General features: G+C 44.6%; 1 protein-coding gene across 1 annotated transcript in view; it reads left to right on the forward strand.

The window, feature by feature from the left end:
* The window catches only part of pex5la (peroxisomal biogenesis factor 5-like a), a 188,355-nt gene that overhangs the window by 110,011 nt on the left and 52,603 nt on the right, over positions 1-25,741 (forward strand). The window contains exons 4-6 of the mRNA XM_041176635.1: positions 446-557; positions 6,909-7,118; positions 17,128-17,251. Coding sequence (XP_041032569.1) covers positions 446-557; positions 6,909-7,118; positions 17,128-17,251 — 446 coding nt within the window. The remainder of the gene's footprint in view (positions 1-445; positions 558-6,908; positions 7,119-17,127; positions 17,252-25,741) is intronic.

Consider the following 25,741-nt stretch of genomic DNA (forward strand, 5'->3'; position numbering starts at 1 on the left):
GAAAGTTGCCCAAGTATGCCCTGTAAACAAAAAGCAGGACAAATCCAACCCAGCCAATTACCACCCCATCAGTCTACTCTCAATCATCAGTAAAGTAACGGAAGGGGTCATCATCAACAATGCTATCAGCGGCACTTGCTTAGCAATTACCCACACTCAACACAAGTCATCAGAAAAATATCCTTGCATTTACAGAAAAAATATTTCGTTTGAACCAAAGAATATTTTGCAATATTTAAAATATTAAACCACTGATTCACCGAGCAAAATATAAAACCTTGCTATATGTAGCTAGACATTTCTGAAGGCAACACAAACCAGAGCCCCTGTTCAAGTTGGCTGACTTGAAATATCGATTTCGCATTTTCATTGAAAGTTTATTTTATAATTGAACCCTCCCCTGCATCCAACTCTGTATGACTGTTTCTTTTATTTCTATTTTTAGCTGGTGAATGAACAACAGGAGAGCCGACCCCTCCTGAGTCCCTCGATTGATGATTTTCTACTTGAAGCAAAAGCTGACAGAGTTTCATGTACACCGACATCAAACACAGCAGGTGACCATTATCCTGAATATATCAAAGAAAAGAAACTTAACTCAATAATTCTTGAAAAAGATTTTTCCAAATAATAGTCCAGTGTAATTGTAATTTATTTGGGATTAATATGTAACCATGTTCATTGATACTTACAGAAATTGGAATTAAATGTTATTAAAATTGGGATGTCTCTGTAATGTTATATGAAAACTTAAGTGATTTCTATACCATGAATGTTCAAATTATTGAAAGTTTGTGCCTTTATTTAGAATGTAATTTAACATTAGAATAGTGTGTTTTAAAAATAAATTGTATAGAAATTGCTAACAGAAACAGGGAATTCAGGTTAATCAACTTCTGTTGGTGCTTAACCTCCACGTGTGCCAATCTCAGTCTCATGTGTCCTCTCTGTTCCCATATCTTTTTATTCCTGTTTCCTTCAATCACTATCCAACCTATTCTTAAATGTTGGTATGGTCTCGGTTTCAGTCACTAGTTCTATTAGTGCATTCCACATTCTAGCATCCCTCTAAGTTTTTTTTTAAAAAGTATCTCCCATTCTCTGTCATAAATCCCTCATAATTAATCTTATTTGGGTGTTCCTACAAAGTGTTTTCAGTGTACAAACCCTTGTGTAAAAACAAAAGTTTTAGTCTGCTCTCCGCCTTAAATCTCTTGCATTAACCTTGGCTGGGATTTTCTGTACCCGCTGGCGCCAGGGTTGTTCGGTTATGAGTGGACAATATGGCGAGAAGGCCAAAAATCAGTTTCATGCATCATGAAACCAGTTTGCGATCATCCACTCCGTTCACCAATGGCAGGACACATTTCCCGCCATCGGACATCGGGAACCTCATTGTAATACATCAGCAGATCATTATAAGGCCAGCCCACTGGAGTCATCCCCCCCAGCTGGATCGTCCGCCCATGTCGGCGGGACAACATGACAATGTGTTTCACAACAGCATATATAAGGCATGCATTTGGCGGGCTGCACTTTACTTGGGACTTCAAGAGTTGTTTGCCTACCTTACTTCGGTCAGCACTCGCAGTCATCAGCGCCAGGCTTCATAAACAGCACCATGTCACTTATAGCGGGGCTCATGAGTAGCTCTTTACTTACCAGATCAGCCATATGTGGGTGGCTATTCGATGGCTGCAGAGCTAGGGGTGCTTGGGAAAGGGGAAGAAGAGGCTTCAGGCATGGGAAGAGGCTGCAGGGTGAGTGTTGTACTGGGGAAGGAGGATATCCCAGGGTGTGTGTGGGGGGCACATGTTGATCTGTGCAAGTGGCCTCGATGGTGAAGGCTGAGGAGGCAGGTTCCAGAGGAGATGAGGCCAGATGAAGATGTGAGGGTATGTGTGTGATGATGGGTGATGTTGTCCCTGGAACTGGCAGTGAGCAAGATGCCAGTGAACGTGTGATGGGCTTGTGAGTTTAGAGTGATGAAATGGTTGACATACACTGGCTGTACGGTTGAGATCATTCATCCTCTATTTGCACTGGATGGTCAACCTCTTCTGTGACATATTGGCACTGGCACTGATCACCACTGCCATTACCTGCAAAGCCGGAGTGGTAACGTTGCCCCTTCTGTGGTCAGAGAAGGTGGGGGGTGGGGTGTGGGTAGAGGACATCACAGTGGGCCTTCATGGTGTCGAAAAGGCGCTCAAGAGCTGCAGTTTTCTTGTTTTTTGGGGTCATGTCTTCTTTGCTGTAGTCCTGGGCTGGAAGCACTGAGTGCGGCTGTACTTTAAATGTAGTGCCTGATGTGATGAGGCAGTGAGGTGATGGCATGGCAGGTGAATCAGAGCCTGCCCGCCATGGAAATGGCATTTTTCCTGGGAATATATAAGTAATGCTGCGGGTTTGGGATGCAGCATGAAAACCTGCCATCGTGGCTGGCGGGCCCGCTACTATACTTAATGCAATTCTGGGACAATTCTGCACCTTGTATCTGTGCACCCTTGTTCTAAAGCCTGCAATCAATATGGGGATGAAATTCAATTTAGACGGGGTTACAAAATAGCTGATCCACTGCTGCCTGTCATAATACATCCTGCCCCACTTTTCTTTCCATTAGCTCTGAAAATGTATAATGCAAAAGCAATATACGTGAAAGCCATTTTTGCAACTATGTAATACATAATGTTAAAATACTACGCACACACACACACACACTTTCTTATACCTGACCCATATAACTTTTATGAGCTAACGTTGGCTGAAATATATTTGATCCTGGTGAGCTGCTACAAAAAGGATGCAAATACATGCGAGTGTCAGAAAGTATTTGAGAAGTGACATTAATAGGGCACCTAATTTAAAAATAAAGATCAACATCTGGTTTGTTTCGTTAATAATTAAGGTGTTAGCTGAGCAGGTTTTCCCCATTGCTTTGTTGTTTGCTCTGCAGTTTTCTTTAGACTTTATATGAAGCAGTATGGTTATTCAGTCCATGGAGAAAAGGACTTAAGGTTGTATCATCCTTTCTCAGCCTTAAATTTCATCAGTAAAAATTCACTTACATGTATTATATGCTAGAATGCCTGCCAAAAGACACAAAGGAACAGCTCAGTGACCTGTGCTATGCTGTTATTTTAATTCTAGTGGTGATCTGCCTCAGGTCAGATACTCTGCTCATTTCTCCACACCTCATGGCCTCGTGCTTTCCTCTTTAGTTGCTCACAGACCCCTCTAATTTCAATTTCAAGTTACCTGACAGCATCATTCTCTTTCTTCCTCTTAGCCTACATCCCTCTAACCTTCCATCAGTCACCTCTTTCAGCAAGTTCTCATTCCTTAGACTATGGCCAGTCTAACCTTGTTGCCTTTTCTTGATGATGTTCACTAATGATCTTTCTTGTTCCACCATCCTGAGAACTTCTTCATTACTCTTGTGTTCTCTCCAACTGACCCGTGTGTGACATCAAAATAGAACATATTTTGTTTTACATAATCCAAGAAGTAGTTATGTTCAAAAGATGACTGCCTCAATGGGTATGTTACCCCAGGACATCATCCAGCAAACCAAAATTATATTATGAAGGTCCTTTTAAATGTCACTTAAAATTGTCCACTGAACCAATTTAGCTATCTGGCTTATATACCAGTTTGTGAATGGCTACATACACAAAGGTGTGAAACTGAATCCTTTATATGACAAGTATTTCCCGGTCGGCGAGCGGGGGAGGGGGGCGGGACCCGCATGCTGATGCATTAAAAGACGCAGGATGATGTCGGGTGGAACTCCCAACTCCTGCATCATTTCAATTTTCAGGTCGGCGGGGGCTCAGCCGAATCAGCTGTGCCCCCACTGACCTGTCAATGGCCTATTGAGGCCATTTAAAAACTAATTGCAGTATTTAAAGGACCTGCCCCTCTAACCTTAAAGTTGGCGAGCAGGCCGGGAGCCCTGGCCAGCTTCAGAAAAAGTATGAAACCTCATCCACGGGCAGGATGCTGTTTCATGTTGGCTTTTAAAAATTTAATAAAAGTTTAATTAAAAGTGATGGACATATCCCAACTCATGTGACAGTGTCACATGAGGGGACATGTCAGGGAAAGTTTATTTTTCTATTTTTAACATTTTTAAATTTGGCGCCGATCTCCCTGAGGCAGCACTTAGCCTCAGGAAGATGAGTGCACTCTTTCATGCGCATGCGCGAAAGAGCACACTACCAGCTGAGGGAATCTCCGCCCCACGCTTGCACAGGGAGCGCATAGCGCTTCCTGGCAGATGGCACACTGGGCGTGCCTTAATTGACTCGCCACATAAAATGGTGGCTCCCTGCCAATTGGGGGCACCAATCGGAGGTGCACCTGCACCCGCCCGCTCCTGAACTCCACCCCCCCCCCCCACCGACAGGGGGAAAATTCGGTCCTATATGTCTGTGTGTATATGTGTGTAATTAATTTGCATTCTCATATATTTTGCACATTTTAATATACACGTGCACATTATTATTTTATGGTGCTGCTCATGTGGAGTTAGAGGATCTGCTGTTATAAAACATTAGGAGGGTCACTATGAAAGTTTGACAGGAAATGTGTTACAGAAGGTAATGCAGAACTCAGCTGTGACCTTGCCCTCCGGGGAGCTGCCAAATGAATTGCCCCATCCTCCGGCATGACTGCAACACTGTCATGCCCTGTGACATTGTCCATGCAGATCACAGCTCCACACTACCCTCTAAGGTTCATGCAATGCCAGTATCTGAGCTGGCTATTGCAAGTCTCAGATTGAATGATGTTGCCCCTTCATTGGAGGTGTGCTGCAGCTCTTGCTTTTTCTCATGAAGCTCCACTCGGTGGCCAGAGGGCAGTTCTTGGGTATCTGAAAGCAGAAAATCAGGAGAGAAAGAATGGGGTAAGGGGAGGGGAGGCAGTGGGTTGGGTGGAAAGCAAGATGTTTGTTATCATACAACCTACAGCTTTCACTTTATGCCAGAGAACAAGATGAGGGCGGGGTTTAAGAAGAGCCATGGCAGGAACAGACAATCATCCTGAATGTTCTCAGCAGCACTGGATGCATTGGCTTCTGACGCCGTTGGCTCTATAGTCCAAAGGGCTTGGGCAATGCAGATGCACCTGTCCTGCACTAGTTCTCTGGTGTCTGCTGCAGTTAGGGGCCACTTTGTCTTGCAAGAGAAAGGGAAGGATGTCAGTGAATGTGTTGCAATGTGTTTGAGTAATATGGTTGCCATGGTTGAATAGCTGGAAGTATGTAGAGGATGTGAGAGGTCGTGTGAGGCTGGCATCATTGGTGGGTGTGTGAGGATAAGGTGCAGTATCTGGACGTTAGGCCTGAGTGCTAATGGGGTTGAGGTATATTGCGCAGTGAGAGAGCTTGTTACATGGTGGGTAGTAGAGGTAATGTGAAAATGCATTCCTTAATGACCTTGATTATCTGTATGAGGTATTTGAACATCTCCCGGCACTACTTCCAGATCCTTGGACCAAACTGCCAGATCATTGGACCAAACTGCAAGAATTGACCTCCTTTGGCTACCTGCTTTTAATCTCTTCTCAGAGTGAACCTCAGGGATCTCCTAGCCCCTTACAGAAACATGGCCTCTCTCCTCTTGGCGATCTCGTGGACTAAGGCCTCCAACACTGCATCTGAGAACTTGGTAGCCCTCTCTCTTCTTCTGTTACTCCATTTGGTCTCCTTCTCCTTGGACTGGCTTTCACTGCAGGCAGTCAACAGTGGCTTCTGTGTCTTGAATGCAGTTCCTCTTTAAGAGGAGAAGGCTGCCTTGAAGAAGTGCAGGTAGCTGGAACATGTGCTAGCCATGCACACTGCTGGGCCCTCTGTTGAACATTCAGTGAGTCAGCAGCGGTCACACCTCAACTGAATGCTACAATCATTCAAATGAGGAGGCAACACAAAGTTTGTGGACTGCTTGTCACAATGGGACTAGGTACAGGCTCGTCACGAATTGCGACCCTCATCCCCGAAAACAGAAGAAATCCAAATTTTAGCCCTTTGCCTCAAAACAACTGACAGGACTTGGGTAAAGTTAAGAATTTAGATAACTTGCTACTGGGGATATTTCAATAATCACTATAATTGTACTGCAGATTTGCAATGATTACAAGTTGCATTTGAGTTCAGAGCAGTGTCATTGTAGTTAAGACTACATTGTACAATAACAACAGAGATTAGTAAGCATGAAAAAATATTTTATGTATGCATTTCTGTAACCAACCAGAAGGACAACTTATAGTAAAGCTTATAAGTTTATTTTAAAAAATATTTCATTTGGTTTTCTTATGAGAAGCAATACTATGATCTGGGAATTTGTAATTACAGGAAGCACAGGTTGAAGAAATAAGGCTGCAAAATTACAGCCTCTTCTCTGCCCCACAAGCCTCCAAGCACAGCTTCCCCACTGGGAGAGTGGTATCATAGAATCACAGCTATAATTTGTTAAATTTAATTATGGGTGACCTGCTTGCATGCAAAGTTTTAATTTATCCTAATTTTTACATAACAATCACTGATAATTGGTACTCTTCCTACTTCATGCAGCTGTTAAGAAGTCTCATCCACAAACAAGTTGCATGAGAAAGTTAGGTGTATTTCGTGCGTTCTTGACTAGATGCCCATTGCAGATTTTTGAAGCAACAGATTAATAATATTTAACTACAGATTTCCAGCCATTTCAAATGACAATTGTGTACAAAATGTGTCTATGTCTTGCTGACGGGCAAAGATCCCTACTGGAATTACAGTCAGAAACTTACCCCTGTACAGTAATCTTTCAGGACTCTAATGCTTTCATCAAATGTTTTCACAAGAAAATATAAATCGAGTTTACTAAGGCTACCCTACTTACTTTTAATAACATCATTTAATATTACAGTTTTGTCACCAACTTTGGATCTCTTGGACCTAACGGAGCCAGCTATGACGAGCAGTAATAAGACAAAGAAATCTGATGTTGCATCAAGAAATGAAGCAGCTAAACCTTCCTCCTTTAGAAAAGAGCAAGATGACACCGACCTAATCAAAGTTGAAATTGAACAAAATATTCAGAACGTCAAAGACCCACATAGACCATCCCTGGATGCTGGTATGAATTGAAGAAATCTTGAAGTATTGAATTTTATTCTGTAGACATTAACATTATTTTCATAGTTTTCCAGCCATTCTGCCCATATATTGAAATTTTACAGAAAATACACTTTGTACCAGGTGAGCAAGAATACAAAAGTCATCAACCTACAAGAGTACCAAAGTTTAATTTCAAGTGGAGCTATCTCATAACTTGCCTATTTCCCTTTACAGATGCTGACTGACCTGCCCAGGATGGGGTTCCAACATTTATTGAATTTGTTTCAGATTTCCATCAGCTGCAGTTTTTAAAAGTTTTTGGAACTTTTTAACCAATATTTTTCTTCATAATTACATATTCAAATATAAATAAAATATCAAATCACATTTGCCTATAAAATAAATTGCATTGAGATTTGTTGTATTCATGAGAAAATTCAAAATCTGATTACAATTTATGGTTAATATACCTTTCACATTTCTGAAATTAAGTTAGTAATATAGAAGGTAATGTTCTGTATTTCATGCGTTCTTGACTAGATGCCCATTGCAGATTTTTGATTCAACAGATTAATAATATTTAATTAGTGGATTTATCTGTGCTAGGACAAATAAATATTGGAATGAATAATGGAAATTAAGATGAAAAAAGCAAAATACTGTGGATGCTAGAAATCTGAAATAAAAACAGAAAATGCTGGAAATGTACAAAGTCTGGCTGCATCGATGATGTATTGTCAGAAAATCTGCAAAAAGGTCATTGACCTGAAATTTTAACTGTTTTTCTCTCCACAGATGCTGCCAGACATGTTGACCATTTCCAGCATTTTCTGTTTTATTGATGAAATTAGATTAACTGATTCAAAACATACATGCACAACTATGTTATTTCTATGTATGGTATAATTGCATGTCCTATGAGTGATGATATATTTATTAGCGGAGACCAATGGGTAGTTGACATCTCCAAATTTCCATTCAAACTTTATTAGATAAATTCACAATTTCCTTGCAAAAACTGAAAATTGAATTTTTTTTAGATTACTGTTGTCATCATTTCAAACTATGACCAGAATTTTATGCCCACCACCTGCCCCGCACTGCCCAAACATGGGAAAGGAGTGGGGAGACATAAAATCAGGTGACATAGCAAGGGCAGCCTGCCTGTCGCCTACCCGCTGCTGTTGGTATTTTACCAGTGGCGCGATAGGTGTAACTTGAGGGTTTATCTGGTAACCTGCCTGCAGCCTTGGAGTGGCCGGGAGGGTGTGTTTATGTTTCCTGTGGCTAACTGAGGCCCGCCTCAATGGTAATTGCCTTTTCCGTTTGCTTCCACTCTCCTCAATGGCTTCCCAATCACTATTCCCCACCCCGCCTCGCTGGACCCTACCTGACTGGCCCTGACGAAGCCTCCCTGAATTACCTTAGGATTCAGCCTGAATTACTGTTCCTCATTGGGGACTGCCGCAGTTCCAGCAGTGGCCAGCACTCCCGGTGGCACTGCTGGGACTGGAGAGCTGCCAGCCCTCTGATTGGTCAGCAGCTCTGGCAGGTGAGTCATCCTCCAACCTGGGGCAGAATCCAGGACCTCAGGCCATTAACTGTAAAATCTGGTCACAGCTTCCCAGCCAGGCAGAGGTGGGCTCGCCCCTGACTTTTCAGCCAGGGAGTAGGGCCACCTTCTCTGTGAAAAATTCCAGCAAATATCCCGGTGTCCCTTGCTATCACCTTGCTTTTTCTAGAAATTCAGATTTCCCCATCTCTACGTGTTTAAAGTTGTTATTTGTTCATCCTATTGATATTTTGAATGCATTTCTACCACCAAAACCGTGGTGCCAGCATAGGAGAAAAAAATTCCATGTTTGCGGTCTATAATGCTTCATATTACTTGAAAATAACTCTGCCGTTTTCCTTGATGAATCATTTTCAATTTGGCAAGATGGACATGGACTCCCCTACTGTTAACACTCTCATAGGACATGTACTCTGTGGAATGGCACTGATGGATTATTAACGTTTTCTTGTTCCATTGATGTGATTAATTTCACCCACCGCAATATCAATATTTCATGCCTTTTTTATTATGGAAAATGTGCAAAAGGTCTCAGTAACCTCACATTGAAGTGGAATATATGAGCTAACTCCAGTAAAGCAGACTCTGTGGCCGCCATTAGTCTGAATTAGAAGGCAATGCCAGCAGCATAAAATGGAATAAAAAGAAAACCAGACAAATTAGCATGAACTCAAATATCAATGGAAAACCTATTACGCATTATTAGATATGTGGAGAACCAATCTAGACGAGATGTAAAATATGCATGTTCTGATGGCATACGAAACAAATGCAGTTAAGCGCAAGGTTTGCAGATAAACTAAATTAAAATGGGCTAAGAAAATAGAGAATAGTAAAGACTAGCATTCCAGTGTATGATCCCTAGTGGAGTACTGGTAGCTAAATCTAAACAGGTTTACTTACAGAAGAACAGTTCTGATCCTGATTTCAAGAACAATGGAAATTCTACTATAGATATGCAAGCAGTCCATTGATGCAATGAACAACTAGATTAAGATATCAAATGTATCAGTGGGCTGGATCTTGTGGGACGCTGAAATCACTGGAGTGGAGGGAACCCGCCCATGATCCCGACAGCTGCCCCGTAGCAATTTAATGCTGGGTGCAGCATTCATTGCTTTAAGGCAAAACTTCTACCCCTTTTTCAGGAGGAAATCCTGCCTTAGAGGGTAGTACTCTCAGCGCCAGTGGGAGCACTGGAAACCTCTGGGACTACAGGAAGCCCCACCACGCTGGGGGGCCCAGATAAGTCTGGGGTCTGTGCTTAGTGAGGGAGGTGGGGGGGCTCTGGGTTCAACAGACTGGCAGGTGGGGAGAGGCGTGGAGGGGGCACGGGTCAGGGGGGTTAAAGGCAGGGAATGACCTTTTGGGGGAAGGATGCCTCCGATGATCACAGGGTGCCCCCACCCACTTTTCCAACACCAGCCCACATAGCTAAAGCTGCTGCGATTCCCCCCAGCTACAGATAAGAGATACCAGTGGTGGCAGGATGAGGCTCTTAAGTGGACTAAGGGCCTCAATAGGCCCAAGGGTGGGCTGGCCACCCAATGCCTCCCCTCCCCCCCTCCCTGTTCAGACAGTTTGGGTGGGTGGGTAGATAAGTGGGAAGGCTACCACTGGATTTCACGCGCTTGAGCCCCGCCTTCAAACCTGCTGATGTGGGAACTTAAATGCTGCCCCAGAATGTTATCTATTATCTGGCACATAGTCCAGTAATTGGGTAGGTCCACACAACATTGAGATATTTTAATCAGTTTATTTCTTCAAGCATCGTGCCGAAAGTTAAATGGCAGAAGTTTAATTTTATGAAGAAAGCTATTTCTGAAGATGTTTCAGTTTGAGTTTTTGAGCTGCTTAAGTATTTTATATGGGGATGAATTTTCAGACCTCCCATTGAAAGGAAACAAACCTGAAATGGAATTTTAGAACTTAGTGTCCTGTTGTCACTTTCCTGGTTGTTGTCCCTTTTTTTGCTTAGATCGGTCTAAGCACGATTTTCAAACTAGGCAGGCTGAGCAGTGCATGAAGAGGGTGCCCAGCTGATTAAAATGATATCTATGATGTCAAAGGGCCTCAATTACATTTTTGGCTGGACTGAGTGGAGCATGTAGTGTGTCAAAATGAAGAACATGAGAAATAAAAGCCGGCGGTCATTGGGTCCTTCAAGCCTCCTCTGCCATTCAATAAGATCATGGCTGATCTGATTGTGGCCTTAACTCCACTTTCCTGTCTACCTCCCATAATCTTTGACTCACTTGTAGATGAAAACTACAATGTCTACTCAGCCTTGAATATATTCAATGTGCCGTAACTTCCGACTAGCGTCGGAAAATGCTGGCCCACAGGAATTAGAAGAAATAAATACCTACGTAATCTGGTCTTGAAAATTAAGCAGCCACTTCCGTTTGCCAGCATCAAAAGGCAGGCCCCAGCAAAGTGTAGCTCCAGCGTACTCAAGGAGACCACGCCCCTTTTTTTAACAGCACTTGCTGCCATAAAGCAGGTAAGTTTAAAGGGCCAAGGAAATTGACAGGCCAGAGGAAGGTAAGCGTCTAAGGTAAGTGGATAGGATTTGGGGGGTTGGGGGTGTCCGGGGGCTGTCCAGGAGTGTGGTTCGAAGGTCCAGAGGATTGGGGAGGGTGGGTCGGAGGTTCTGGGTTGTGGGAGGTGGGCTCAGTCAGAGATCCGGGCGTTGGGTGGAAGTACTTGGAGGTCTGGGGATGTTAGTTGGGGAGGGTGGGTCGGAGGTTCCGGGGGCGGGGGTGGGTTGGAGGTTCCGGGGTCGGGGATGGGTTGGAGGTTCTGGGGGCAGTGGGGGGGCTGAAGGTTCTGGGGGCGGTGGAGGGCTGGAGGTCCGTGGGGGCTGGGTCGCAGGTTCCAGGGGCGGGGAGGTGCTGGGGTGGGGGGGGTGGGGGGGGCGGTGGTGCTGGAGGTCCATGGGAGGGTGGGTTGGAGGTTCCGGGGGCGGGGGAGGGCTGGAGGTCCGTGGGAGGGTGGGTTGGAAGTCCATAGGGGTGGGTTGGAGGTTCCGGGGGGCAGGGGTGGGTTGGAAGCCCGTGGGGGCGGGGGAGGGCTGGAGGTCCATGGGGGTTGCTGGAGATCTGTGGGAGGGTGGGTTGGCGGTCCATAGGGGTAGGTTAGAAGTTCCGGGGGCGGGGGTGGGTTGGAGGTTCCGGGGCTGGGGGTGGGTTGGAGGCCCGAGGGGGTGGGTTGGAGATTCCCGGGGCGGGGTGGGTGCTGGAGGTCCAGGGGGGTGTTGGAGGTTGCGTGGGCGGGGTGTGCTGTAGGCTCCTGGGGGTGGGCTGGAGGTTCCGGGACGGCTGGAGGTCCGTGGGGGGGTGGGTTAGAGATCCATGGGGGTGGTTTGGAGGTTCCGGGGGGCGGGGGGGGCGCTGGAGGTCCGTGGGTGGGGGGTGCGTTGCAGGTCTGTGGGGGTGGGTTGGAGGTTGTGGGGGCGGGCGGGTGTGCTGGAGGCCCATGGGGGTGGGTTGGAGGTTCCGGGGGGGGGCGTTGCTGTAGGTCCGTGGCCTGGGCAGTGGTGGGTTGGATGTCCAGTGGGGGGTGGGTGGTTGGGTCTGAGGTCCAGTGTTTATGGGGGTGGTAGTTCGGAGTTCCGGAGGGTGAGGTTGGGGGGGTTGGTTCGGAGGTCCATGTGTGGGGGTTGTCAGAAGTCATGGGGGGTGGTCGGGGGCAGGCTGTGTCAGAAGTCATGGGACGTGTGTCAGAGGTCGGGTGTTGGGGATGTGTCAGAGGTTGTTGGTCGGGGTATTGTCAGAGGTCAGAGTGGGGGGTGGTCGGTGCGAGATCCAGAGAATGGGAGGGTGGTTCATCGGAGGCTTGCGTGTTGGGGGGAGGGTGGTCGGGGGAGTGGGGGGTGCCGGAAGTCAGGTGGGTACGGTGTGTCACAGGTCAGGGGGCCGGGTTCTCGGAGATCAGGGTCTGGAGTTTTCAGAGGTTGGGGTGGGGGTATCAGTCGGGGGTGGGGGTTATCAGTGGTCATGGGGTTAAGGTGGGGTGGGGTGGGGTGGGTCAGAGGTCCGGGGAGTGGGGGATCGGTCAGAGGTCCTGGGGTTTGGGAGGGGTGGTGGGTCGCAGGTCCGGGGTGTCGGTCGGATGTCCGTATGTGTGGGGGGGGGCAGGGGTGTGCATGGAGTTGTCAGAAGTCAGGGGTTGTTAGATGTCAGGGGAGTCGGGGTTTGTCGGAGGTCAGGAGTTGTCAGAGGTCAGGGGCCAGGGGTTATTGGGAGGCGAACGTGTCGGAGATCGGGGGCAGGGCGGCTGGGGGCTCGGGGCGGGGATGTCGGGGTCAGGGCTGAAGTTGAAACTGAGGTGGGGGTACATGGGTCTAAGGTTGGGGGTCAGGGATGTCAGAGGTCAGAGGCGGGGAGATTGGTGGCGGGAGGGGCTGGAGGTTGGGGGCGGGGGAGGGTCAGGGGCTGGGGGGTTGGAGGTAGGGGGCAGGGATGTAGGAGGTCGGGGGCGGTAGGGGTCAGAGGCTGCAGCGGGGGAGGGTCGCAGGTCAGAGGCAGGGTGTGTCAGGTCGTGGGTGGGGTTGTCGGAGGTCAGAGACTGGAGCTGTGGGGTGGGTTGGTCGGGGTTCAAGGTTGTGGGAGGAGTCCTGTGGGGTCGGTCTGGGTCTTTACAATAGCTACTCAGAATTAAAACCTCTTCTAACTTCTTCTTTTTCCTGAGTAACTATTGGTATAACCCAAGCGGAACCATCTGAAGTTTACGATTTAAAGCGCATTTTTGGCTGCTTCCCAGCACAGCGCAATACAATTGTCCAGAGGAAGTGTTCACATCTGGGCAATTGCCGTGCAAATCCTTACCTGGGAACTTCACAGAGGGATTCCCCAGCTCACCTGTCAGGTACCCCCCAGCTCACCTGTCGGGTACCCCCAAAAACCAATGCTGGGGAGCTTGGAATTTATGGTCCTGTGTCTTATGATATGGCAAGTATTATTTGCCAGGCTGACCAAATCCACAAGAGAAACTTGGCCACGCTATCACAACGGTTTTGCAATTTGTATTTATTACGAGAAGGTTTCGGCACTGAACTCAGAATTAATAAGTCCACTAACACCTTTAGAGATTTTAAAAATTAAATTAAAACATTTATTAACAAAAAAGAATTAAAACACGTTCACTAGATTACAGTTACACCATTACTTAATATTACAATAAATCCCAAAATTCCTAATTAACCTGACCCCCAACTATACACCCCTTTTAAGACAACAGTTCAAAATAGATTCTAAATTTAGAGAGGCATCCAGCAAGGTTATCACAAACACCCACTCAACAGTGATATTCCAACGGCTTTCAACCCAACTTTGATCACTGGAACAGCAGACTTCGGCAAAGTGGCTGGAGGCTGTCTCCCCAAGTCTGTCTCACATGGTGTATCTTTTAGATCTTACACGGCCACCCCTGCTACAATCCTCCATCCTTCTTTAAATATATTTCTTGCTCTTTAATCTGTAAATCCCATTGTTCCCATTTGTCTTTGGAGTTGAATTTTTCCATAATGTAATAACCTTGCCCTATTTATCCTGTCAGTAATAAAACTTATGAAAGCCAAACACCTCTCCACTTATCTTAAAATGCATATTTCATTTATACCCTATTTACTGACTTTACCCCAGCTCACTCATTCGCATTTCAAATACCCTTTTTACACCTAACTCTTTTGATAATTTCAACCTAGCAGTCTGTCCAACTCTAATTCAATTAAATCAGCCACACCCAGAACCATGCATGCACACAAAAAAAGCCTACCTTACAACATCCCCCAATAATGTTATGAAAAATATGGTAATTTTGTGACAAATGTCTCAGCCTCCACTTCTCTGGGACTGAGAATTCCAAAGATTAATGACCCTCTGAGAGAAGAAATTGCTCCTCATCTCCATCTTAATTGGGAGACCCTTTCATTTTAAACAGTGCTTTGAGCCTTGGGCCTCACTAACATTTATGTGCTAGCTACTAGAGAGCCTTTCTTGCCTCCATATGCCTCATTTAGTGAACACTGGGCTGCTTGCCTCATTGACAGTGGACAATGGGAGGGGGATGGGGTGGCTGGCCCCACTGTGGAGTCAGGAAAGCAGCCAGGAACCGCTGAAGAATTCTGATTGGCACCTGCTCAGCACATCATAAGTAAATGAGAGCACCTTCAACAGAATCAAGGCCTCTAATTAGCATATATACAGCCATCCAGCATGCCTGCAAAAGCCAATATCCAGCTCTGATCAGGCATGGGGTGTCATGCCCCAAAGTTCATTGTTTATTTTTTTTGCCCCTGTTTTCTACCTGGAAGACAGATGTATTTAGAACCTGTTTCTACTGCGTAGTTGATCATTATTGCAGTTTCTTTAAACATTTTAGGTAGCTCTATTAAATACTTGCTGTTTCCTTTTCATTTTGTTCCCTAACAAATATTTCACCTTTTGTCAGCATCTGCACCCAGTTAGTGTTTATGAAGCATGCAACATTGAGAGCAACAACCAACTCATCTTTTCAAAGTAATCATTAAAAAGTCTTATTTCATTATGAAATTGGTCAGTTTTGTGCCACGTAGAATTTTTTTTACATTATCGCCTTTTTCTGTGAAAAATATATAGAATGTACAGATTTTTATTAAGCATCTGTAAGCGAGGGAGGAGATTAAACTACATTTTGTAGCATTCTCACTACAAAGTATTTTGACTCTAATTTTTAAGTTTATCTAAGTAATTGATAGCACTTACTGTTCACCTTGGTGCTTCTATCCTGTTTCTTCCAATGATAATTTGTAGTGTGTGATACAATTATATCAGCATTACTACATTGCTCTTATGTCATGAAAAGTTAATTGTTGGACAGTTCTAGCTTTAATTAAATTAAGATGAGTGGTTGGCTGCCATTATAGTTGCATTTGGTCTTTATGTATTAGACAATAATTGAACACAAGAATTAGGAGTAGAAGTAGTTCATTCGGTCCTTTGAGCCTGCTCTGCCATTCGATAAGATTATGGCTGATCTGATTGTGGCCTCACCTCCACTTTCCTATCTGCCCCCTCATAATCCTTGAATCCCTTGGTGATCAAAAATCTACCTAACTCAGTTTTGAACATATTTAATGACCCAGCCTCCAGTGCTGAAATCAGTGTCAAAAACTGCTAGTATGAACAGACTTTACGTAAAGAGTGCACCCATTTTGTCTTTCTTCATCTTCATCAGCATCAAAGTTCTTACAAGAATTTTGTGTCTGTTACTTATTCTGATAGTACACTATATTACAGTGGTTCATCTGTTTACATTTTATGCCTAATTTTTACCACATTTCTTTTCCTTTTTTACGTCCCATCACTTCCTGAAATATCTGCTATATTGTATTGAGGATAGGGAAGTCTATGAAACTGATTTGTATGTCAATATTTGTGTTGAATGACAAGAAATGTGCTTTTATGGAAAAGGAATAGTATGCCAGTTCTTCATTCTTCCTCCCCAGAGACAGTAATGATTGATCTACTGTTAGACATTAAGCTCAGTTGTAGCACTCTGAGCAAGAAAGTCTTAAATACATAATATCAGTTGATATTTATAGGGAGTGCTACATTGTTAAGAGGTGACACATTGTAGATTACAAATTACAGCATCCTTTCTATATTGCTGTGCAATGCACGATCTAAGAACTAGGAGATACATCTGATGAAGGCAACTAAAGCCGAATGTTAGGATCAAGCTACAAATTTGATGATCCGAGTTGCGTAGCCTTTTTATTTATTGCAAATATTATAAGGCTATTTATTACAATGTTGTCAATTTTCTATCATGGTAAATTTTAAGCAATTTTCTATCAAGGAATACATAATGTAATACAGTTCATTGATTATTAACAAAAATGATCATGATTGTCTAACAAAATGACAGAAAGGAAGTTCCTGGGGTTCTGGACACAACTTTGATGGAGAAAGAAAATATGTTAATTTCAATTTCTAACACCAACAACTTTGTTCAGTGGATCACCAATACATTATAATGGTAACTAACCTTTTTCCTCATCTTTAATTGGAAGGGAAAACATTTTTATTCAAAATGAACAAAGTTTCTACTAGAATCACAGAAACTTTACAGTGTGGAACGAGGCCATTTGGCCTATCGGATCTGCACTGACTATCTGAAAGTGCTTTCTACTTAGTCCCACTCCCCTGCCTTACCCCCATAACCTTACATATTTTCTCTTTCCAGATAGCAATCCAATTTCCTTTTGAATACCTTGATCGAATCCTGCCTCCACCACCCTCTCAGGAAGTTTGTTCCAGACTCCAACCGCTCTCTTACAAAAGGCTAAAGAAAGATCTGAGTTGCCTACTGTCTGAAGAATTTACACTTTATTGTCAATCAGCAGCAGAATAAAAGCTAAATACTTTGTTTCTGCTCAGCAATAACAAAGTTTCTTCTCATCTTTCTTTAGTCAGTATACCTCCACATTTAGAGAAATGGGAAGAAGTGAATCTGCATTGCGCTAAAACCCCTGAAGATCAATGGGTCCCAGAAAGGAGACGTTCCAACAGGGCTGCCTCACAGGAGTTCTTATGGTAAATAGCATCTTCTACACTATTCAACCTTGTGGTGGCAGTTTGCTCAAGGGCTGGTATGCTGCTCATTTTGCCATGCCTTGCAGCCTTACACTTTCCTCTTCCGGTGCTGGCCTTCCATTTTCAACTTCGGCCTTCCTCATAACTAATCAGTCTTGCACTTTAAAAATGTAATGCAAGATGGTGTCTCAGTAGCTCTGCATAAACTATTAAAATACAATTTTTTTAAAACTGTGATTATTAATTGGGTAAATTCATAAACTGGGTTAAGCAGTGCAGAGAAATGCTGTACACAGCCAGCTTGCATGTTCCAATCTGGGCTTTTCCCCAACACTTGTTCTTGCTTTCATGGGGATGCAGCAGTGTCCATAACCAGGCTGAGCCCACTGTGATCTGAAAACTGTACTGTTATTCTCTGCTATTTGTAAATTAGAGCTCACAATGAATACCTAAATTGATATGGTAAAATACATGGGATACTGACTACATTCTCCAACCACATTTGAAGGCAGAAAATAGGGTAATGGTATTGTCACTGGACTAGTAATCCAGAGACCCAGGGTAATGCTCTGGGGACCTGGGTTCAAATCCCACCTCAGCAGATAAAAATCTGGAATTACAAGTCTAAATGACCATGGAACCATTGTTGTTTGTCTAGCCCTTCAGGGAAGGAAATCTATCATCCTTACCTGGTCTGGCCTCCAGAACCACAGCAATCTGGTTGACTCTTAAATACCCTCTGAAATGGCCTAGCAAGCCACTCAGTTGTTACAAAGTCACAAAAAAGGAATGAAACCGGACAGAATGCCTGGCATCGACCTAGGCACTGGAAATGACAATGGAAATCTCAGCCCTGTTGACCCTGCTTAGTCCTCCTTACTAACATCTGGGGACTAATGCTGGTTGTCTCTGTCTCAGACTAGTCAAGCAACAGTCTGATATAGTCATCCTGATGGAATCATACCTTATAGATAAGTTCCCAGATACCATCATCACCATCCCTCTCCCACCGGCAGGACAGACCCAGCAGAGGTGGTGAAACTGCGGCATACAATTGGGAGGGAGTTTCCCTGAGAGTCCTTAACATTGACTCTGGATCCCATGAAGTTTCATGGCAGCAGGTCAAACATGCGCAAGGAAACCTCCTGCTGATTACCACCTAATGCCCTGTCTCAGCTGATGAATCAGTGCTCCTCCATGTTGAACACCAATTGGAGGAAGCACTGAGGGTGGCAAGGGTGCAGAATGTACTCTGGATGGAGGACTTCAATGTCCATCACTAAGAGTGGCTCGGTAGCACCACTATTGACCAAGCTGGCCGAGTCCTAAATGACATAGCTGGTAGATTGGGTCTGCGGCAAGTGGCGAGGGTACCAACAAGAGGGAAAACATACTTGAGCTCATTCTCACCAACCTGCCTACCACAGATGAATCTGTCCATGACAGTATCGGTAGGAGTGACCACTGCACGTCCATTATGGAGACGAAGTCCCGCCTTCACATTGAGGATACTGTCCACCGCGTTGTGTGGCACTAACACTGTGCTAAATGGGATTTCAAACAGATGTAGCAAGTTAAGACTGGGCATCTGTGAGGCACTGTGGGGTATCAGCAGCAGCAGCAAAATTGTACTCGGACACAATTTGCAGCCTCATGGCCTGGCATATACCCCACTCTACCATAGGGAGAATCAAGCTAGGGGATCAACCCTGGTTCAATAAAGAGTGCAGGAGGGCATGTCAGGAGCAGCACCAGGCATACCTAAAAGTGAGGTGTCAAGCTGGTGAAACTATAACACAGGACTACTTGCGTGCCAAACAATATAAGCAGCAAGTGATAGACAGGGATAAGTGATCCCACAACCAATGGATCAGATCTAAGCTCTGCAGTATTGCCACATCCAGTCGTGAATGGTGGTGGACAATTAAACAACTTACTGGAGGAGGAGGCTCCACAAATATCCCCATCCTCAATGATGGAGGAGCCCAGCACATCAGTGCAAAAGATAAGACTGACGCACTTGCTACAATCCTCAGCCAGAGGTGCCTAGTGGATGATCCATCTTGGCCTCCTCTGGAGATCCCCAGCATCATAGATGCCAGTCTTCAGCCAATTCGATTCACTCCACAAGATACAAGAAATGGCTGAAGGCACTGGGTTCTGCAAAGGCTATGACCCCTGACAATATTCCGGCAATAGGATTGAAGACTTGTGCTCCAGAACTTGCCGTGCCCTTAGCCAAGCTGTTCCACTACAGCTACAACACTGGCATCTACCCGGCTATGTGGAAAATTGCCCAGGTATGTCCTGTACACAAAAAGCAGGACAAATCCAACCAGGCCAATTACCGCCCCATCAGTCTACTCTCCATCATTAGCAAAGTGGTGGAAGGGGTTATTGCCAGTGCTATCAAGTGGCACTTACCAATAACCTGCTCACTGACGCTTAGTTTGGGTTCCACCAGGGCCACTCAGCTTCTGACCTCATTACAACCTTGGTTCAAACATGGACAAAAGAGATGAACTCCCGAGGTGAATGAGAGTGACTGCACTTGACATCGAGGCTGTATTTGACAGAGTGTGGCATCAAAGACCCCTAGCAAAACTGGAGTCAATGAGAATCAGGGGAAACCCTCCACTGGTTGGAGTCATACTTAGCACAAAGGAAGATGGTTGTGGTTGTTGGAGGTCAGTCATCTCAGCTCCAAGACATCACCGCAGGAGTTCCTCAGGGTAGTGTCCTTGGCCCAATCATCTTCAGCTGCTTCATAAATGACCTTCCTCTCATCATAAGGTCAGAAATGGGGATGTTCGCTGATGTTTGCACAATGTTCACCGTTTGCAACTCAGATACTGAAGCAGTCCATGTCCAAATTCAGCAAGACCTGGACAACATCCAGGCTTGGGCTGACAAGTGGTAAGTAACATTCGTGCCACACCAGTGTCAAGCAATGACCATCTCCAACAAGAGAGAATGCAACCATTGCCCCTTGGTGTTTAATGGCCTTACCATCACTGAATCCCCCACTATCAATATCCTGGGGGTTACCATTGACCAGAAACTGAACTGGACTAGCCATATAAATGCTGTGGCTACAAGAGCAGGTCAGAGACTAGGAATTGTGCATCAAGTAACCCATCTCCTGACTCCCAAAAGCCTGTCCGCCATCTACAAGGCACAAGTCAGGAGTGTGATGGAATACTCTCCACTTGTCTAGATGACTGCAGTTCCCACGACACTCAAGAAACTTGACACCGTCCAGGACAAAGCAGCCCACTTGATTGGCACCACATCCACAACATTCACTCCCTCCACCACTGCTGCACTATAGCAGCAGTGTTTACCATCTACAAGGTGCACTGCAGGAATTCACCAAGGCTCCTTCGACAGCACCTTCCAAACCCACGACCACTACCATCTAGAAGGACAAGGGCAGCAGATAGATGGGAACACCACCACCTGGGAGTTATCCTCCAAATCATACACCATACTGACTTGGAAATATATTGCCATTCTTTCACTGTCGCTGGGTCAAAATCCTGGAACTCCCTTCTTAACAGCACTGTGGGTGTATCTACACCACTTGGACTGCAGCGGTTCAAGAAGGCAGCTCACCATCACCTTCTCAAGGGCAACTAGGGATGGGCAATAAATGCTGGCCTAGCCAATGAAGCCCACATCTCATGAATGAATAATAAAAAAAATGTCACAATTACATACAGCTAAAACTACTTGGTAAAAAGTATTTTCAAGTGAAACAATTTACAGAAGCAAAAATCTTTACTGAACCCTTACTGAAATCCTTTCTTTTCACTGATGTAACTGTGTCTTTTATCAACATTGCTGCTTCTCCTTTCCAAATCTCCCCATCCTTTCTAATGATCTTATATGCTGGAACATTTAGCTCCAATTCATGTCCAGCTTGAAATTTTAACTTGGCTGTTCTGGCTTGTTTAATCTTTACAACATTTTAAGTTTTTGCTTCCTTCGCAAAATTAATTTAGTTGCAAAAATCAAGAGACGATAATGGTTTTTGTATGCCTGCAAGCCTCAGGCTGATTCTCATTTCCTTGGTCAAGTTAAACAGCAAAAGAATAATTTGCTATATATGTTACTAACAGTAAATTTAATTTAGTGTAATCCAATCGAGGAAGTCCCACTTTGGAGAGCTGCAGGCCAATCGGATGGTCGCAGCTCTGTAGTCCCAGCAGTGCTAGCCGGGAACAGTGGCCACTTGCTGTGACTACAGGGGCAGTCTGACCACGCTGAGGAGCCTAGGTAAGTCTGGGTTGGGGTCTCAATCAGAGCTCCAGGTTCAAGAGGCTGGAAGGGGAGTTTAAAGGGGGAGTGACCTTGTTGGGGGGGTGTGCAGTTGGTTGGGGGATGGGGAGGTCCTGGGGACCTGAAAAGGAGTTTCCCCCCACCTTGACTTACACCAGCTAAAGTTGCCAGGCTTCCCACATGGCGTGGACTTCACCCTGCCACAGGTAAAATACCAGTGTGGGCAAGATAAAACTCTTAAGCAGCCATTAATTATCCACTTAAGGGCCTCAAATGGCACAAAGGAGTGTGGGGCATTCAACGCCTCCCCCACCCCATCCCTTCCTAAAATTTCAGACAGATCGGGGTGGACAGGTAGGGGCTAGGAAGGCCACCGATTGAATTTTACCCCCCCCCCCCCCCCACAACACTCAAACTCACTGGTAGGGGAGTGTAAAATCCAGTCAATGAGACTGTTAGTGGTCCCTATCATTAATCCTCTGAGATGAACAACAACTTCTGAAGTCCCTGCACAAGGAGTAAAATGTGGAAGGAAATCTAAGAGTTGTTGTCAGTGATTCACAGGGTGCACTGTTAAACCATAGAACCGTAGAAAAGTTACGCCACAGAAGGAGGCCATTCAGCCCATCATGCCTGTGCTGGCTGAAAAAGAAAAAATAAAAAACTAGCCACCCATCCTCATCCCACCTTCCAGCACATGGTCCATAGCCTTGCAAGTTACAACACTTCAGGTGCAGTTCCAGGTACCTTTTAAGTGAGTTAAGGGTTCCGCCTCCATCACAATCCAGGCAGTCAATTCCAGACACCCACCACCCTCTGGGTGAAGAAGTTTTCCCTCATGTCCCCTTTAATCCTTCTACAAATCACCTTAAATCAGAGACCCCTGGTAATTGAGCTAGGGGAAACAGGTCTTTCCTGTCTACTCTATCTAGGCCGCTCATAATCTTGTACACTTCAATTATGTCCCCTCTCAGCCTCCTCTGTTCTACAGAAAACAACCCTAGCCTACCCAATGATTCTTTATAGCTACAATTTTCAAGCCCTGGCAACATTCTTGTAAATCTCCTCTGTACTCTCTCCAGAACAATTATGTCCTTCCTGTAATCTGGCTACCAGAACTGTACACAAAACTTCAGCTGTAACCAACATTTTATGCAGTTCCATCATTACATCCCTACTTTTATATTCAATACCTTGTCCAAAAGGGAAAGCATTCCATATGCTTTCTTTACCACCTTATTCACCTGTCTTGCCACCTTCAGGGAGCTGTGGACATGCACTCCAAGGTCTCTCACTTACTCTACACCTCTCAATATCCTCCTGTTTATTGTATATTCCTTGCTCTGTTTGCTTTCCCCAGCGCATTACCTCACACTTCTCTGGATTGAATTCCATTTGCCACTTCTCCACCCACTCAACCAAACCATTGATATCATTCTGGAAAAAATAGCTATCCTCTTCACTGCCAACTACACGGCCAATTTTTGTGTCATCTGCAAATTTCCCAATCATGCCTCCCATATTTAATTCCAAGTCATGGAAATATAAAACAAACAACAAGGGACCCAACATTGAGCACTGGAAACCGCTTTCCATTCGCATAAACATCCATCAACCATTACCCTTTGCTTCCTGTTGCTGAGCCAATTTTGGATCCAACCCGTCATATTCCTTTGTGTACCATGGGCTTTTGAAGTCCCTGCCCAACCTCAGACTGCAATTAAGTAGAAACCACTGATCTGATGAGAACTTGCTCTTTTATGCCATCTGCTGTAAAAACCCTTGCTCTAGTTAGAGATGGATTTGAACCCATTTGGTGACTATCATCAATGTGGACTCGCAGAGATTGGTCTCGAGACCGTAGCTCTTTACTATTTTGACTAATGACCTGCATGTACCTGTTGGGGGCATGATCAGCAAATTTGCAGATGATGTTAAGATCTGTGTGAAATCTCTTTACAGGAGGTGGGTATTGCTGGCAAAGCCAGCATTTTTTGCACAACCTTAATTGCTTTTGAGCCACTTTCTTGAACCACTCTGTGGTGAAGATGCATCCAGAGTTGTTGGGGAGGGAGTTCCAGGATTTTAAGGAACAGCAATAGATTTCCAAGTCAGGATGTTATGTGACGTAAACAAAAACAGAATTACCTGGAAAAACTCAGCAGGTCTGGCAGCATCGGCGGAGAAGAAAAGAGTTGACGTTTCAAGTCCTCGTGACCCTTCAACAGAACTAGGTGAATCCCCAGGAGAGAAATGGAAAGCAATGAAGGTGAGCAAGGCAAAAGAGAGATACGGAAATCTTGTCGCAGAGACGAACAGAACTTCTTCAAGGTAGGCATTTCTTGAAGAGCAGTGGCAGTCAATTAAACACAGAGATAAAAACAAAAAACTGCGGATGCTGGAAATCCAAAACAAAAACAGAATTACCTGGAAAAACTCAGCAGGTCTGGCAGCATCGGTGGAGAAGAGTTAACGTTTCAAGTCCTCATGACCCTTCAACAGAACTAGGTGAATCGGATTCACCTAGTTCTGTTGAAGGGTCATGAGGACTCGAAATGTCAACTCTTTTCTTCTCCGCCGATGCTGCCAGACCTGCTGAGTTGTTCCAGCTAATTCTGTTTTTGTTTTGGATTTCCAGCATCCGCAGTTATGTGACGTACTTGGAGGTGGTGGTGTTCCCATGCACCTGATGCCCTTGTTCTAGGTGGTGTGGATCACATGTTTTGGAGGTTATATCGATGACACCTCGGAGAGTTATGCAATTCATCTTGTAATGTTACGCACTACAGCTCTGGTACACCAGTGGTGGAGGGACTGAATGTTTAAGGTGATGGATGGGGTACCAATCAAGCAAGCTATCCCTGACTTGTACCTTGGGGAGTCAGGAGGTGAGCCACTCATATTTTTTGTACCACAGTATTTATGTTTCTATTAAGTTTCTATTCTGTGGTGACCCTCAGATGTTGATGGTTGGGAATTTGGTGATTGCAATGCCACTGAATATCAAGGGAAGATTAGACTTTCCCTTGTTTGGAGATATTCATTGTCTGGCAGTTGTATTGCATGAATGTTATTAGCCACTTATTAGTCCATGCCTGAGGATTAGGATTTCGCTGATTCAAGCTGATCTTACTGGTCCAGATTTCACAGTCGGTGGCAAAGCAGTAGTGCTCATTACAGATTTTGTAGAAAGCTGGCCACAAAGATCTAGTGATCGCTGTAGTATAGATTTCCCCTTTCCCATTGTCAGTTTGAATCCGACACCAAGTCAAAGGGATCTCCAGGTTTCTAGCACCAATGATGACTTCAAGAAGGATAAGCAGCCAATCTCATTGAAATATTCTTACAGACAGCAATCCAAGAAATAAAATTTTTGTAGAGAACAAAATAAGTGATTGGGATACACCCATGAATTAAAGGAGAAGCTAAAACAGACATTATTTTCAAAGTGATTTTCTTTTAATTCTAGTGGAGAAATTTGAATGAATATGAAATTCATTTTTCCAGGTAAGAGAGGTGGTTTTAGAAGTAATTGCACAAGTTGCAGCTTGTTGAACGAGGTGTAACTAGGTATTTAGCAGTATACTAAGTTCATAATTGCTGCTAAACAGCCTCACTGACCCTGAAAAATGAATTTCATTTTTAATTTCTCCACTAGGATTAAAAGAAAATCACTTTAAAATAAAATCTGTTTTAGCTTCTACCTTCAATTCATGTGTGTATCCCAATCATTTATTTTGTTCTCTGCAAAAATTTTATTTCTTGGATTGCTGTCTGTAAGAATACTTCAATGAGATTGGCTGCTTATCCTTCATGAAGCCATCATTGGTGCTAAAAACCTGGAGATCCCTTTGACTTGGTGCCATATTCAAACTGACAGTGGGAAAGGGGAAATCTACACTACAGTGATCACTAGATCTTTGTGGCCAGCTTTCTTCAAGACCTGTAGTGAGCACTACTGCTTTGCCAAAGACTGTGAAATCTGGACCAGTAAGATCAGCTTTAAACAGTCAAGTTTTAATACTCAGGCATGGACTGATAAGTGGCTAATAACATTCATGCAACACAATTGCCAGGCAATGAATATCTCCAACAAGAGAGAGTCTCATCACCTCCTCTTGATATTACCTCCTGTAAATGAGCAAAGAGATTTCACTCAGATCTTAACATCATCTGCAAATTCGTTGATCATGCCCCCAACAGGTATAT

The sequence above is a fragment of the Carcharodon carcharias genome, chromosome 2 (assembly GCF_017639515.1).
Source record: "Carcharodon carcharias isolate sCarCar2 chromosome 2, sCarCar2.pri, whole genome shotgun sequence".
NCBI classification, from domain to species: domain Eukaryota; kingdom Metazoa; phylum Chordata; class Chondrichthyes; order Lamniformes; family Lamnidae; genus Carcharodon; species Carcharodon carcharias.